The sequence below is a fragment of the Drosophila santomea genome, chromosome 3L (genome assembly GCF_016746245.2).
Source record: "Drosophila santomea strain STO CAGO 1482 chromosome 3L, Prin_Dsan_1.1, whole genome shotgun sequence".
Taxonomy (NCBI): Eukaryota; Metazoa; Arthropoda; class Insecta; order Diptera; family Drosophilidae; genus Drosophila; species Drosophila santomea.
The window spans coordinates 11,893,874-11,910,789 of record NC_053018.2 but is presented as its reverse complement, the minus strand read 5'-3'; the positions used below and the strand labels follow the sequence as shown (position 1 = coordinate 11,910,789).

Genomic DNA, 16,916 nt, shown 5'->3' with positions numbered 1-16,916 from the left:
TTAAAAATCCTGCCGATGTCCTGCGTCGGTTTTATGGTATGGCATAGTATGTGGGATGAGGGAGAGTACGAGTCGCTGGTTCATTTGCATGCCACGATGTCCAGAGGAGCAGCAGCTCCTCCAAATGGCTCTCGTTTCATGTTAATGCATTTGGCACTTAAGCGCCATAGTTTGCGCCATCAAACTAATTAAAAGTTGCTTAAATAATGCGATATTATTTTCGCATTGCCGCCTGCCTGCAGCTCGCTTCGACTTTCTGCCGCTCTCCTCGGTTCGTCGATGTCGTTTTGATTGAGCCGCGGCAAATTAAAAGTTCAGCAGCGAAAACTGTCCCCCTTGGAACGTTCAAACTTATCACTAAAAGTGGCGAACGTTGCCAAAGTTCCTTTTATTAGATAGAAATATCTCTGGGGCAAAAACGTTGGAACTTTTCCGTCTTTAAACACATTCCTTTATTTTATAGCTTCAAACTTAGTTTATGTGTCAATTAAAAGCTATCTTTATGTTTTTCGCTAAATAAATTATGATAAGTTTGCTGGTATATAAAAAACTAACTTCTTTATAAAAACATATACTTTAACTGCAAATTGCTTAAATTATACTTTCAGCGGCTTTGATTGTTTGTGGTTAGCTAACACATTTTTTAGAGTTCCCTTTGCGAGTACATTAGGTATTAACGTGTGCGTTGAATTCCTGATCAGGCATTATGCAAATCCACAGCATCCAGTTGCCGAACTGCAGTCGACTGCAGTGTGGAAAGGCATAATAAACGCAACTGGTGAGCTCGGAAACATGTGCAAGTAATACGCGAAGCGAAGCGTAAATGAATTTTTCATCCTTCCATTAAAATTTAAGTGCACATTTTCCGGCGCAGCGCACGAGACGCCGCAGCGCCATTAAGCCAAAGGAAGTTGCCAGCGGAGACGTCCTGCAGATTTCTGTGGCAAGTGCAGTGCTCGGGTTCCTAGCTGGAAAAGTCGCGTTTATCCTTTATGCGGACTATGGAAATATTAAATATAATAAATATAGAGCAAAGCGAGACGAAGATGCCACAAAATAAACAAATAAAGATGGCACAAACATGACAAATGGTTACTAATTAAATGTATTAAGCTAAATATCATAGGTGATTATTATGAGTACTCTATATAGACTTCATTAAATATATTTGGATTTAAGCTAAATATAAGTATTTGGATTTGAGCTATGCTAAGTAAGATCCTCTTTGTTGCAAATATACTAAGACAGTATCCTTTCCGTTCCTTGCAGATTACATGCAGTCGCTGTGCAAGAACCACTTCCTCCAGCAGCTCTACCGCAAGATCGATGGAGCGGTGCTCTGGTCACAGAACGAGCGGAACCTGGACTGCATCATCACCTTCCAGACGCACTCGGTGCTGCAGCGCTTCATGCTCCGCTTCGACATGCTGCAGTTGGACTGCAACGATCACCTGCTGGTCTACGACGGTGCCCATGCCGTCGCCACGCCCAAGGTGAGTCCGTGGATTCCGTCTCCAATCCCTCCCTCTTGCTGCGGTAATTATGCCGCCATGGGCATCTGCCTGCGTGGAGTGTAAAACGCGCCTGTGGCCGCGATACGTGATCCACATTTTTATAAGCGAAATTGCGCATTTGCATATGCAAATCGAAAAGGCAAAGTGAATCTGTTCTGCGGCATTTTACACCCATGACGTTCGAGACGGGTACATTCAAGGAAAATTTGAATAATCAAAGATATTAGGAAGTTTCTGACAACGCATTTATTTATTCAAGGAATTACGAGCAGCTTTCATTATATTTCAATCAATATCGTTTACAATATTGTGAATATTAATATTTCAAATATTTCACGTTTCAATTAAGAAACAAGCTTTAAGGATTTCTTGGACCAACTATATTCTTTTTCCACCTAATTCTATTAACCTATTATCCAATTTGAGTATAGTTCAGTTTGATATACCAATTTCTATGTATACTTAAACTTGAATTCCATTTAAAAATATGACGATAATATATAATATTAGAGAGGCTGTAAAGTTTTCCCACAGAATTTCCATAAAGTTCTTGTATAAATGTGTGTGAACTTTTCGCTCTGTGTATCGATGCACCAGCAGCTTATGGATTCGCCTGGAAATGGCTAATCACATGAGTGAGTCACCCAACGCCGTGTGAACAATTAAATTGCGGCAGGAACGCAGTCGGAGTTGCCACTTGTGCCATCTATGTACATGTGTATCGAATTCCTGGCAGGTGGATTCCCGAGGATGGAGCTGTAATTATGTGCATATGTGGGGTGGGGGGAAAGGATAGGATGGATAAGGGGTGAGAAGGATGGGGTGGATGTGGGCGTAGTGGTACAGTAGATTGAATTATTAGGAACTGAACTGTGAAACAGGCAATTCAAATTGGAATCACTCATGGCAGAACGATATGTATGCAAATGCGGATATATGCTAAGTGAATTAAGTGATGTTGCTTCTCCATTTTCGAAATCAAATAAAAGTCATTGATTCTCCTGCAGCATAGTGTGCAAATCAGATTTTCCCCCATTCTATCTATCTCACTTTCTGTCAATAAAAAAAGCATCAGCCCACAGAAATATAAATATTTATTTATAGATTTTTGATTCGTTTGTTTAACCATCGGAAACACCGATGTGTTTACATGGGGCGGGTAATGTATATTTAATTTGTCCCAGATGGGAAATGATACCATCCAGGCCATCAGCGTGCATATTCATATATTTGTATGTTGGTATACCCACTTTCATTACGGAATCATTTGCTGTCGTAGGTGGGTATGTAAAAACATGAATAGCCTAATATACATGCACTGCGCTGAAAAAGTTGTAGCCCAAATGTGCAGAAAAAACTCATTTTAATAGTTTGCATTTTAGCATAACATGTTTGTTCGTTTAATAAAAAAAATATAAAAAGTTTAAAGCTTCAATCATATTCATGCTGGCATAAACAAAATCCATTCGTATTCATTGTTGGAATAGATCATCTCTCAATTCCTTGCGGAGTTCGTGCCAACTTACATCTCAGTTTTGGTAATGTCTTGTTAAAGTTGCGTGGAATTGGCCAGGGAGTGCAGAACCCATTGATGCATTCCCCTATCGATTACATGCCACATCCCTGGAGCTGCACACCCCGGTTAAGCAACGTTTAAGGAATCCAATGTCGCCGCACATCCTTACGTATATGCAAATATGCGCTGGCATCACATGTCGATAGTTAAGGCCAATCATTGCTTAGTTTGCGACACTCGAAGGCGACTTGGGTGGAATGGGTTGCTTGCTGGCTATACGAATGCACTGTAGTTTGCAGTGGGAGGGAGCAGGCGGAGATCTGGGGGCGTGGCAGCCGCAGCCACCGCATTATCCAGATCACGTTGATGCCTCTGACATTTTAGGTTCAATCCCTGTGGGGCTTCCGCTCAGCCAGCATGGGATGCTCCACATACCCGGACACACATGCAGGCATAATTTTGTCGCTGCAACATTTGCAATGATGACAGCCAGCAAGGATGTTGGAAAAGTGGGTGGGTTGGGTGGTTGGGTGGGTTGGGCTGCTTGGTTTGGTTGCCACTGCGGCTGCAATGCGGCAACAGCTTCTGGTGGCGCCGCTGCTTCTTCTGCTGATAGCTCTGTGATTTTATCAGCAACAATTTCCATTTTTCATTCGCCGACACCCACCCCCCGCCCTGCCGCCCACTCACTGCATTATTTAATGCGGTCTGCGGGGGGGTGGTGGGTGGCAAGGGAAAATGCAGTGCTGGTGGTTTGTGTGCTATGTGAGCCAAGGAAAGTGGCCACAAATAGAGCGCGCATAAGCCAAATCCTTTATTTGCCAAAGGAAGCTGCGACAGTGGCACTAAAAAATATGCATAAAAAATGTTCAACTAGAAAATTAGAAAAATGCCAGCCAAGGCAGCACCACATACCCCGCGCTTTCACTCTCGCTCTCTCTCTCTATCTGGATTTTTTCTCGGAGAAAAACCTTGAAAGTGCATGTGCCAAAGCTGAAAACAAAAATGTTTCAGCCGCTTTCTGTCGCCTGTGTGGCGCGCGACCCAATTTCCCATCCGCTGGTGGCTCTCGTGGATCTGGGGCTACTTGTCCGGACTTCGGAGCCAGTGACACTGGGCCACTGCCAAAGCGCTGTCATCTTCCAGGCAAAAGATTGAGTGCAACCAACATTTCTGCTGGTCAGATTAGGACGTTAAAAATATGTTGTTTCAGGGATTTTCCAATGCACAAATTCATATCTTAAATACTTAAAAGGACCCCATAGCAAATGAAATAACAGTATTTAAGTCTGGAAAAATTATAGTTCCTAGAAAGGAAAACGCTACCCAAAACATTGAAGAACTTAATTTTTAAGTAAACCACATTGCGTATACGTAACGTTAGAATATTACGTATACGCATAGTTCGCTATCTACGTTTACAAAACTGGCATTGCTGAATAACTTTCTAACATTGGCATTGCTGAATAACTTTCTGATTAATACTTCGCAATGAGCGTAACTTGGTCAACATCTAAATCCAAAGAAGCTCATTAAAAATATGGTACAACTTCTGAAATAAACCTCAGGCCATAACCAGTAACAAAAGCTAAAGCTAAGAAGCAAGTTGAAATTGCAACTGAAACGGGGTCGTAAAGAAAGTAATTCCGCTGGTTTTTGCATCTCGAAAATAAGAGCCATCTTCGAACATTATTGAGCAGCACTCCAAGAAGCCGCATCAATATCGATGGCAACAAAATTAACCTTAATTATGAGGGCTCAGTGCTCGAGATGCCGTGTTCATGTGACAGTTATTATCCATGGAGGAGGGCAGTGATTTCCAGCAGGTTCTGCTCTTAAGGGGAACCCATCGTAAATAAGTTAGCAGGCGAATGGAAGGCCATAAAAGCGAAAGTATCGTAAAATCGTTCTGCCAAATCAGCGACGCCGTCGGAAAAGGACCACAACAAGGACAACCAGCGAGCTCAACAGGCGCCATCACTCAATGGGCCAGAAACGAGGATGGAGATGGGGATGGGGATAGCGACTGGGAATGGCCAGGGCCACAACCTTAAATCAAACAAGGTCAGCACGCACGTACGCCTTCATGGCCAAAACAACGAGAATGGATGAGGCACTGAATCACCGGAATCGCCTCGTTCGGCCATTAGAAGGATGCAGTGCCGCCTGTCAAATTAAGACACTCTTATCGCCCATCAAGGATATTAATTTGTGGCCAAATACGGCTGCAATAAATATATTTATCGAATTATGCACAGCCATGTAATACATTTACTATAATTTATTTAAGCCAGCAAGCCAACATTATATCATGACTAAGTTTAGCCAACAGACATTGAGATTAGGTCTATAAGGTACCTATTAATTTAAAGAAGTGAAACTAAGGACTAAGCACATTTCCCTCAACATGATATTTTTAATAAGCCTGCAAGGATCCATTACCTGTGCAGTTGGCATCTAAATGGCTGCGATAAGCACCTTAGCGAATACATATATTTGTCGAGTGACTTGTTTTGCAGTCCCTCTGTGCATATTTGAAGATTCAGAAGTTGCGAATCAGACGACTTGCGGTATTTGCCACCTAAGCAGCTTTGTAAGTTGTCCGCCATCCGGGGGATTCAGGATTGAAGCTGGCGAGGAGGTGTGTCGGCCAGGATTTATGAATTTGACTGAAGTTGGGACCACTTTACACCACTTGTCGCCACTTTGGTAGCAGTGGCAAAATGGCAAAAGTATGTAAATTCACTCCATGCTGGCCGCAGCAAAGGCCAAAAAAGCGGGAAACGAATACAATTTTACGAATATGTAAATAGTTTTTGACAAAAGAAGTTGTCACTGCGTCAAGTTGGGCGGTGGCCGCAAAAATCCAAAATTAAAATTTTCCACCACACACATACACTCTCACAAAAAGCCAAGCAAAAGTTTGCATTTTCGGGCTGCAACAAAATTAAAATATGCGACAAAGCGCGGCACGTCGAAGATGCAGCAGCAGCACACATGTTGCGGCACAGGACGAGGAGCGAGGAGCAAGACCGGGTTGCTGTGTCAAGAAAGGCAGCCACAGCAAAGCCTACAAATGTCGGGGGAGGCTATCGTGGCAGGAGCTGCTGGCAGGACGATGATGAACCCCCAGAGGAACTTTCATGAGCCAAATCCAACAACATTACAAATTTACACAGCTGCGGGCGGGGGAAGGTGGGCTGTGCGGAGTGGGAGGAGTGGGAGGAGTGGTGGGAGTGGAAGGAGTGGGCGGAGGTCCTGGTGATGAACCAGGCGACGTGACGCATACACGTGCCAAGCGAAGCGGGGGAAGCGGGAGAGGAAGAGGAAGAGGACCTCAAAGGAGGCGGAGACATCATCATCATTTTGCACTTTGCGGCAGCGGCAGCGACTGTGGCAGTGGCAGTGGCAGGGTGCCGTTGAGGCTGGGAATGAGTATGCCGATAACGTGACCAACCAGCAGACGACAGTGGAAAAAGTTTGCCAAGCTCTGCAATTTAATTGCGGAATCAAATTAAATGCCTTTTGTGGCTCATCAATGAGGCAATGCAATGTCCTCAGTAAGCGAAAAGTTTGTGAATATTTCGCTCGCATGAATGACAACATCCTTCAGCGAACGAAATTGCTGTCATAATCTAGAAACTCAAGTTATGGGTAAAATATTACTGACACACTCGGGATAAAATCAATATATATTTCGAAAATATGTCATAAAGTCCTAAAGAAAAGTATTCTGTGGTTCGGCATGCAAATTCCTAGGTGTAAATTGGTCTTAATTCCCATTATGCCACGCAGACTGTTGCACACTTGCATGCGGGCCCAAAAGGCCAGGTGTCGTGGGAGCGGAATGTGATGACACTCGAGTGCACCCTTCCGCCCACCTTTCCGCCCACTTTTCCAACCACTTTTCCAACCTCCTTATTGTTCCGATTGCAGTGCTCTGTGCAGGTACATATGCTGATGGGAAATTAACCACAGAATCAGAGCACATCAATACGTGGCCCGCAGTTTAAGCGGGTTTGCTGCTCTGAATCCTGCTCCTGCGCCTGCTGCCTGGATGCCAATTTACCAATGGCTTCCGAATGCTTGTTCACTGGCAGAAATTGTGCTTTAGTTTTCCGGCTTATATTTAATAAATGCAAATTGTTATCTTCCCAAGTTAAGGTAGTAAAGCAATAATGTCAAATGAAAAGCAATAAATTGATTACATAGGATCGTAACTCATGGCTCCCATTTTACATTTAGCAAATGCCAGTTACTGTAATTGATGATTAGACAGCAAATACTAATTTGTGGATACCTTGGCTTGCAGATTGACATCTCCTGTCGGAACACAAAGAACACCGTCAACGCGCTCCTGACGCGCACGAACTTTGTGACACTGAAGTACGTGACCGATGGCTGGGGAACGGATGCGAACGGCTTCAAGCTGGTGATTACGTCGGTGAAGGATCCCAGTAAGTGCAGCAGAGCAGGAGGAGGATGAGTTACCATTACATTACCCATTTCCATTTCCTTACAGAGCACACCTGCAAGGACTTCACCTGCGCCACCCGCGAGTTCTGCATCCATCCCGATCTCCTCTGCGATGGCATCAACCACTGCGGCGACAACTCCGACGAATCCGTGCACAATCTGTGCCAGAGTAAGTACACTGTTATTCTCAAGTTATAGTTTTTAAAGGCTCTAATTATGTTATAAAAAGTGGTTATGCCTAACAAGTTATATAATAACTCCATTTGTTTCCTTGCAATTCTCAGGTGAGACGAGCAGCACGGTTTTCGGCCTGGACATGACCTGGTTCGTCCTCATTGTCGTGGGTGTCCTGCTCGTCCTGAGTGCGCTCATCGTGGCAGTGGCCATTTGTGTGTGCCGCCGCCAGGACGAGAATGCCGCCAACCAGAACACCGCGCTCCAAGGTAGATCCTGAATATTGGTTCATCATCAACGATATCAGAAACTAACTATGTTTCTTGCAGTGCACCACACGGCCGACACGAACGGGTCGTCGAAACATCTGCACTACCACGGCATCAGTGTCGGCGGGACACTGACGAGGGAGCACACCCAGCTGCCGACGTCGGGAAACTGGCATCACCCTGCGGGACCATCCGGGTACCACCGCACTCCACACAACTACTTGAAGATGGCCACCAAAGTCCGTCCCATTTGGTGCTTGGCAAATTCCGTCAATTAGGTCAAGATCTCTCCCACAACTCCGCCGGGCTCAGCCAGACGAACATCGCCGGAACCGGACATCCCAATGCCAACGCCGTCGGCGCTGCGCAGAAGGACGAGTGGTTCGTCTAGGACCAGGCAACACTGTGGAACGATCGATTGACTTGAGCACAATAATCTGTACTTTATTAAGTAAATTTATGGATATTTGCAGAGCATTAAATGAAGTGAGTGCAACTTAAGTTTATATCTTATCTCGGTATTTTATGGATAAAACTTATTATCTTTGCAGGACTGTAAGACTATAATTAACAACAATTAGTGTGGACATCACCGCGCAGGGTGTATTATATAGAGATCTCTGCTCGTACCCAAGCAGAATCTCGAACGCATTGAGCAGAACCTGCCAGTTCTGTCGGATAACCAATGCACCTGTAAATAGATTATAAATATATTATTTTGATTTAGCTGATTAATACTAGAAGCTGGCTACCACAAGATCCCACAATCCCATATCCTTGATAACGAAATGTAATACAGAAGATTACCGATCATCATAATTTTGTGCAAGTAACATACATATGTTGGCATTTATTTAGAGAATTACATATGTTTAGATGGCAATTAGATTTGAATTATTGCTCTTCGATTAAAAACACTTAGTTTGCATAGCGGGTTGCGTTCAATATGCACGGATAAAGGATAAAGATCCCCAAAGTAATTGTATAACGAATCAGATGTAGTCGCAGATTCAGAGAGGTAAACTAACATTAACATTAAATTAAATTTTGAGCGAAACAATCGTAAGCATTTAATTGAATTGTGAACAGAAACCGAAAGAAGTATTAAAGCTCAACAAGAATAACCGATAACTGTCATTAATATATACAACTTCCGAATCTTACAAATTTGAGATACATAACTGGCTGAGCTGCTGGCCAGGGCGTTTTTACAAAACTTAAGCTGAATTCTAATCACAAAATGGACACAAGAAGATCAACAAAAACAAGGGATGTACATATGTAGTCGACAATATACTTACCAAAAATAAAACAAACAAAATCGAAACTTCAAACGCGACTGTCATCTATACAATTTCACCTACCATTGTCACCATTGTCCACTTGGAAGTCTGCTGTTGCCCGATGATCAGCATCGGATCATCTGGGGATCATGCCGAATCTCCGATAGAAGCAAACATTTCACCGAGAGACTCATTCCTCATCAAAGAACCGAAAATCGAAAACCGAAAACCGAAGAAAACGGAAAACAATGCTAAACGGAAATATTCTGAGACATTAAGGACAATACAGTGAAATCTTTTGCTTTTGATACAACCAAATTGAGACGGTGTCGTGGTGTCATGCATTTTAACCTACAGAAGTGTCCGAAATACAATTTTCTACAATCAACCAAATGGAATTCTACACAAAATTAAACGAACGTAAAAAATACATAAACAGAGTTGAAACATTTTGCTACAAAATCGAATGATAACGATCATATTATATATTGACGACGATGTGTGTGAGGAAACATGATATGTAACTTGAGAAAAAAAAAAACCAAACTAAAATGCTTCAAAACGATTGTAGTACTTCCCGCCGTTAATATTTTTTTAATATATCGTACATACTACAAATACAGATGCAAGTCTTAATAATAATACTAAAACTAAGAAGCAATAAGTAAGAATTTTCCGCTGCTAAAGTTCGTCTTTCAAAATACTTCCATAGGTCCGGTTAATTAAACAGTTTAACAGTTTTGTGGCTCCCAAAAAATGTTCATTTCCCAGATAATAACCGAAATACAACCAACCATATATGATCTTTTGCTAAGCCAGAAAAAAGAATATCAAATTAAGTAAATAATTTTATATAAATCGGAGAGGATGGCGATTAAGTCAAATTAAATTAGTTTTGTACTTAGCAGTAACGAAATGGAACACCCGACAACTAAATGAACTACTCGTAATCTTCTAGGCATTAATTTCAACCTTCTTTGGCCCTTCTTTAATTTGACAAAACTACAAGCGTCTTATACTATATCATAAATTATAGGAAAATGGTATTATGATAAATTGAATTTTTAACCAAAATTATAAGCAAATTGTATTAGGCGTCAAATTTTAGAAGTGAATGAAAACCAAGAGGCACCAGAACCAGAACAGGAAAAAGCCGAAGGAAACCCATTGAATAGATATATATGTTATGTGTATGGGCTAAAATCGCATTCATGCATGGCAACAAATTAATCTTAATTACTTAAAAACGATGATAATAAATGATACTAATTAATAACTGAATAACCACAAAAGCTAATTTATGCAATACAGGAATATTGAATACTGAAAATTATGCGTCAATAAAAACGTTTAGGCAAGATTGTATTGTAATATCTAATCGTAATTGTACTCGTAATCGCATGCCTACTCCCCACTGGTGAAAATCGGTTATAGATCATGTCGTATATGAGTGTAGTTAAAATATACAAATATTTACCTAAATACAATTCAATCGGCAAACACACGGGAAACGATCGAATCAGGAGCAATGGGCCGTGTAGTTTGTAGACCCAGCAGAATTCCGATGATTTGTAAAAGATAATAGGCCAGTTTGTACGGATGGAAAATGGGGAAATGGGTGGGGAGAGCTTTTCGTTTCCCAGTGTAAGTGTTACAATGTGTTAAGAATCATTTTTTACCTTCTACTGTCTCTAAATCTTGAAAAGACTTTGCCGCAATTAGTCTAACTCTAATTATTATTATTATATGTAAATGTATGGTACACCGAATATTCCAAAAATGTCATTTTAAAGTCTCCTGCTTCGCCCACACGATCATACAAATGTGTGTGATTCAGATAACTAACGAAATCTTTAAGTTCGGTATCAAATCATGTACACGCAGATGTAAATTAGGTAATTTTCGTGTGGAGGGAAGGATAACTATGGGCTGAAAGGATATTTAAGTATAGATTGAGCCACGGACAGCAAATCGTAGTGCAAATGTTAGTCAATATTTTGCCATAGAACCAATGCCCAATCACAACTCCACTAGGGAGTGTGCGTAGCATTATTTTCCTGACTCAGTTACCGCACGCATTTCAAAACACAGAAAGTTCACAATTTTTCAAATATTATTTGGTAAAATACAAAACAAATGAATGCATACCGAACAGCGACGGAAATAACTGGGAGATCAAACTAAACCAAATCGAATGAATGAATGAGCCTAGGGGATCGCGTAAAGTAATGCTTAGCTTTGTGTTAAATTGCTGTTGAATATAAATGTAATTGTACAATGATAATAATTACGATGGCATCAAACACACTCACACACACACACACAGATCATCCACAGGACACATCAGACATGAACCATGCAGAAAACAGAACCCAAATCCAAAAGAAACTAATTATATTAAAATAAAGAATATAAAACGTTAAATTCAAGCATTTCATTAACTGATGTCTAGTAGTAAAGTAAGTAGTAATGGTATATTACATATTGATTTAAGCCGCAAAAATGTAGTAGTTTAACTTTAACTTTAGTGCAATACTAAAGAACTGAAAACATCAAAGGCTACAAAATATATTATCTGCCTGCTAGACGGTGAACTCCTCCGATGAGGATGCCTCCGTGTCGGCATAGAGGATCATCTCCAGGTTTTGCATCCTGCGCTTCTTCTCCTGCAGGCGCTTGCAATGAATTTGCGCGAGGCAGTTCAGCGATGATACAACGAAACAGGTGACCATGATGAAGGCACAGAGCTCGAATGCCCGAACCAGATAGCTCAGATAGGCCAGGGAATCGGAGGTGCCTGTTCCATGCATCTGCTGCTTCGTGGACCGCAGCAGGTCCTTGATCATCTGCTGCATCGGGGGTCCCAGATAGGGTACCTTGCCCAGACCGACCACAAACTTATCGACTAGATTCTCGGTTAGAGACGCGATAACGAACAACTGCTGTATGGTGGCTTTGACCAATGCCTTGCCAATCAGGGTGGCCACAAAGAACTTCCAAAAGGGCACCAGAAAGTGTCCGCAAGTTATGCCGGCCAGGTCGAACAGGGGATTGGGAATGCTGGCACAGAATAGTATTCCCAGGAAGCCCACTCTTCGCATTACCCGCTCCATGAACAGCTTGGCACGATCGAAAATGTCTAGCTTTCGCTTTTCACCCAATAACATCTCTGCCTCCGCTCCATCCAACTCCTGGCCGGAGAGCCGTGCTCTACGTGCCACAAAATATGGCGGCAACTCCCCAAGAGCAGTGCCAATGCCCCAGAGCAGCGCCTCCGGACGCACCTTTGCTAGAATTTGCCACACGTCTGGGTAATTGCGCTTGTACGGCTCCTGTGGGCAGACCTTTATGTCCGGATACGGCGGAGTGGGAAAGTCCAGCGTCTGACACTCGTAGGCGGCCAGAGTGACTGCTGCTATGTGGGGTCCCAGGTAGAGCAGAAAGGTGTGCAGCCCGGTGCCAAAGCCCACAGAGGACAGCACGCCAAGCCCCAGCCAGTAGACCGCAAATCCAAACCTCTGCTGGCAGAAAATCACAAAATCTGCATGCGGTCCCGGCAGTAAACAAAACATGCCCAACAGCAGCAGAACGCCCATCAGCCACAGATTCCACAGCCGTCCGATGAAGGATAGCAACAGTTGACCGGCCTCCAGGCTCCCATACTTCAAAGTCTGCACAGGACGACGCCAGAGAACCAGGGACTTCCATTCCAGGCGCTCCTGAACCATTTCATCGAAGGTATCTATTTCCCTGGACAATGAAGTGTTTGCTTCCATGATTGCTGGTTCTATTTCCACACTAGGCACTGTGCTATATCGTGTTTTGAATCTAGGGCTCAGAAGATTTTGATGAGGGTATTCCCCCATAGCAGCAAAGTCGACTGTGATTTTGTGTTTCTTTTATAAAATGAAAATAACATTTTTAATTCAGGTAAATTTTGTGTCGAAAATAAATGGGTTTTGTGCCTCTTCATTCAATATACCATATCTAAAGTATGCTGAGCTTTTGTCTAGAAGCATAATATATGGATTTCTTAATTAGTCTGATCTGTTGTGTAAAGAGTTTTATGTTGCCAAAAATTCAATGGACCAGGTGGCAAAGGTTTTAGCCTGCCCTCGAAATACTCATTCTTTGTAGCCTCCAAGTGCTCATCCTCGGCCTGATACTTATATGTACTGATCTGAGTGATAAAGTTCTCGATTTCCAAATTCTCTTGCGATCCAATTGTCTCGTCCTTCAAAACGTGCAGTAATTTAGCACTGCATTAAATAAATAACTGGTAAATAAAAGTTTACAAAGTGAATATTCAAAACTCACATGGTTAAAAAGTGCGAATCATCCAGGCGCAAATTGACCACCATATTTAAGATATACTTCAATGGCAGAAGGCGATTGCGTTGACTTGAACTGGTAACCTTCAATCTCCTAATGCGCATGTTCTTGATCAAGAGATTAAGCGAATCTTTAAAGATAAAAAAACGCAGCAGCCAGGAGTCCAGAGTACTGGAATTCTTATCAATCAGTTGAAGATGGGCAGTTAGGGCCATGGAACCCTTCTTGTTCCCGTTGGAATCTTTGTAAATATGAAACTGTATTACCGACATACAATGGAGATAGCTTTCAATCCGATACTCTATTAAAACATTTATAAGCTCTTCAATCTCGGAGTCCAGATATTTTATTGAAGACTAGGATTAAATGAACGATATTATAAAAGTTAAATTAGTCCCTTAAAAACCGTACAACATTAAAAATGAGAGCTTACCATTTTGTATTGCACTAGTAGCTTCCAAATTCGATTGGTGGGAATGTCGAATTTCTCCGTCTTCATGAGCAGGCGGAATATATGGTGCATATCGGCAACATAAGTATTGTAAAGCAATTCAGGCTGTGATTCACGTGGTGGTGAGGTTATTACTTCCAGGATCTCGTTATATGCAGCAGAGTCAAGGACTGAATATGGTAACTGATTGATGTGCAATATGAGCATAGAGCAAACGAAAAACTTGGCTCGCTTTAAGTCTATGTTTTCCTTACTCAGTTCGGAAACGCAAAAGTCTTGCAGCTGTTTTACCAATGCAGATATCTTTTCGATCATCTCGCCATTCGAATCCTTGAGATCTCCGTGCAAGAGAACCAGCATGGTAGCCAAACTTTCGGCCCCATAAAGAGCTGAAATGCAAAACCATTACTCAATTGTTCATTCCTAAAACCCGACATAACTTACTTATATTTTCATTTAGTGTGGGCATTTCTAGCACAAATTTGGCGAGTGTTTCGTAAATGTCCGTCACATAGCGAACATGTAACTTGTTAACCATTAGGACGGCATGGACGCGCATGTAGCTGTTGGCATATTCCTTCAAGAGCTCCTGCATTTCTGGGCTCTCGGGATCGGTGTTGTTCAGCTGGAGCTGCAATGATGCTTGCTCATCACGCAAAGCCCTCGACGTGGTAGTATGTATCTGAATGTTCCCTGTTGCATCCACAGAGCGCGATACATTCACGTAGAGCCTATGAAATTCAGTCTCGTCAATGGTGTCATCGTTTAGGAAATTATCCAGACAGCTGCTCTCCAAGTTTAAAAGCAACTGCAATATAAAATTAAATTAGTAACAAATTGATAGCTTTAAGAACTCTGTTAAAGCTTACATCAGCATTACACTCAGCTACTGCGTCAAAATCGATCAAACCATAAATTCCGTAGATCAGCGGTCGAGTGCCATTTTGGTTTGATGCGGCCTTCAGAATACGAGGCCAACAGCGCAGAAATTCATTGATCTGGTCACGAGCCACTGGTAATGAGGAATACTCTGCCATATGCATTTCAAAGATTATGCTTGCGGATTGCGCAGCAATAAGGCACAATTCAGCACGAACGTTCCGAGCTGTGAGCACAAGTGCGTAGAAGTCGAACTCCTGCAGCGCGGGAAAATGCTGAATGAGAGCCTTTAGATACCGCGTCAGTTCATTGCGAAACTGCTCATAGGTGGTATTCTTTCTGGGGTTTTCAGGGATCTTTACGTAGGTCTCCAGAATGTGCTGTGCTATTTCCCGTTCCTGGTGCTGGCGCTGAGAAAGCGTAATGTATACCTTGGCTGCCATAGAAGCAACAGTTACCGACGAAACTGACATTCGCAGGACAACATGAAGGAGCTCCTCGTGGAATCGTTTTGTGAAGCACTCTGTGCTGGCTATATTTCTATAATGAAGATGAAAGTAATGGTTACAGATCGAGAATTAATCTATTTTATGATAACATGGATTTTTAATTAGGTATTTACCAAGCTCAACTTTACCAATTTACTTATTTAGTATATAATCGTATACCTTTGAAGAGTCATCAAATACTTTAGTGTGGCCAAGAGCAAGGGTCTGGAATTGCAGTCCTTGAGAGTTTGAAGCTGCAGCACAATATATTTCACAGTAATCAGTTCATTGGTAAAACCACGCAAATAATGACTGTGTTCAGAGCTCTCGGCAAACTGCCTAATCATGGCCTCTAGAAACTCGTATGCCTTAATATAGCAGTTGTCCTCGGACATCTTTTAGAATGAAATAGTGTATAAATTTACTGATAATTAAAATTGATTAGGTCTTACCACAACCGTCAGGATGCAGTATACGAAATCCAATGCGGATTTCTCGGTACCGCAGAAAGTTTTGTAGTGCTTCCGGAATATGTCCAGCATAGGCGGGACGACCACATCGCAGGTTTCCTGGTAGCTACTCGGTCATCAATCAAAAAACATCGAAACAGAAACGTATTAATATTTAGTAAATACAGATAAATTTGTATACTTTTAAGGAGTCAATATTATGCATGAAGTTAAAAAGTATTAATTGTATATTCTTTATTAAAATGCAATAAATCGTATTATACTTACAATATGCCATAGCGAACGTCCACGGCGAGTGCCAAGCAAATGCCCTTGAGGCCCGAAATATTTTCATATTTGGGCAGTAGTTTGGCCAGTCCGCGAAGAATGCTGAAAGCTGAAAAAGGTATTCAATTGGTGAGACATTACCTCTATATATATGACTACATAACGTACACATTCTGGCCAGCGGTTCGCAGAGGAATCTATCCCCGGAGGTGCTGTTGCTGAGCTGCATGTTCCTGCACATCGCTTGCACCACCTTGATCCACTTCAAAATCAGATTCAGGTAACATGGTAGCGGCTGGGTGAGCTCATCGAACTTGGTGCCCTGGGAATCTTTGGCCACCAGTTCGCCGACTTCGGCCAACAAACGGGGCAGGCGATTCAGGAACTTGTCCAGTTCGGTCATCACCAGTGGCACCGGATCGAAGATATAGTTGGGATTGGCATCGCGATACGGATGATCTTGCGTCTGGCTGAAAGCCTGGACGCTCACGTTGAAGTTAAGACCCAGGACACGGAAGCACTGGCCCACAAACTGGTGTGACACCTTCGCAATCCAGTTATCCGGGTCAGAGGTCACGGCCTGCAGAAAGGCAATCGCGAATTCGTTGGCCACCGTCTGAATTCCACGTTAGTCATCGGAAAAGCATTCAACAGTATAACATAATGCTGCAAACTTACTTTCGTATTACCAACTGTCGAAATGGCACTCACAAACTCCATTTTAATTCCATTTACATAAAGACACGCCAACTTTTAAAAACTTGTTGTATTGGTAAGTGCCAGTGTTGAACATGGTA

At 42.4% G+C, this 16,916-nt stretch overlaps 3 protein-coding genes across 4 annotated transcripts in view; 1 reads left to right on the top strand and 2 right to left on the bottom strand.

Moving 5' to 3' along the window:
• LOC120449300 overlaps positions 1 to 11,611 on the top strand; it is a 34,251-nt gene extending 22,640 nt beyond the window's left edge. For both annotated transcript variants that reach the window (XM_039631692.1, XM_039631691.1), the window contains exons 3-8: positions 1,270 to 1,493; positions 7,343 to 7,487; positions 7,553 to 7,675; positions 7,791 to 7,949; positions 8,010 to 8,435; positions 8,501 to 11,611. In XM_039631692.1, coding sequence (XP_039487626.1) covers positions 1,270 to 1,493; positions 7,343 to 7,487; positions 7,553 to 7,675; positions 7,791 to 7,949; positions 8,010 to 8,227 — 869 coding nt within the window. In that variant the 3' untranslated portion in view covers positions 8,228 to 8,435; positions 8,501 to 11,611. The remainder of the gene's footprint in view (positions 1 to 1,269; positions 1,494 to 7,342; positions 7,488 to 7,552; positions 7,676 to 7,790; positions 7,950 to 8,009; positions 8,436 to 8,500) is intronic.
• A 40-nt stretch (positions 11,612 to 11,651) lies between these two features.
• On the bottom strand, positions 11,652 to 13,142 carry LOC120449661 (vacuole membrane protein 1). The gene has a single exon (XM_039632258.2). It carries the CDS (start codon positions 13,096 to 13,098, stop codon positions 11,815 to 11,817), a length of 1,284 nt encoding a protein of 427 aa, XP_039488192.1. The 5' UTR covers positions 13,099 to 13,142; the 3' UTR covers positions 11,652 to 11,814.
• Positions 13,143 to 13,200: 58 nt separating this feature from the next.
• Positions 13,201 to 16,902, bottom strand: LOC120449660. Its single transcript, XM_039632257.2, has 10 exons — positions 16,798 to 16,902; positions 16,288 to 16,735; positions 16,120 to 16,228; positions 15,835 to 15,958; positions 15,563 to 15,777; positions 14,885 to 15,434; positions 14,460 to 14,823; positions 13,998 to 14,404; positions 13,550 to 13,920; positions 13,201 to 13,491 (listed from the first exon to the last, which is right to left on the bottom strand). Exons 1-10 carry the CDS (start codon positions 16,837 to 16,839, stop codon positions 13,266 to 13,268), a joined length of 2,856 nt encoding a protein of 951 aa, XP_039488191.1. The 5' UTR covers positions 16,840 to 16,902; the 3' UTR covers positions 13,201 to 13,265.
• Positions 16,903 to 16,916: the final 14 nt, after the last annotated feature.

Excerpts from the sequence above, each read along its gene's own strand:
- LOC120449661 (XM_039632258.2), bottom strand. The coding sequence starts at position 13,098 with ATGGGGGAATACCCTCATCAAAATCTTCTGAGCCCTAGATTCAAAACA.
- LOC120449660 (XM_039632257.2), bottom strand. The coding sequence starts at position 16,839 with ATGGAGTTTGTGAGTGCCATTTCGACAGTTGGTAATACGAAA. Across the intron at positions 15,778-15,834 it reads ACTGCATCCTGACGGTTGTG|ATGTCCGAGGACAACTGCTA; the intron begins GTAAGACCTAAT and ends TCATTCTAAAAG. Across the intron at positions 14,824-14,884 it reads TAGCTGAGTGTAATGCTGAT|TTGCTTTTAAACTTGGAGAG; the intron begins GTAAGCTTTAAC and ends TTTATATTGCAG.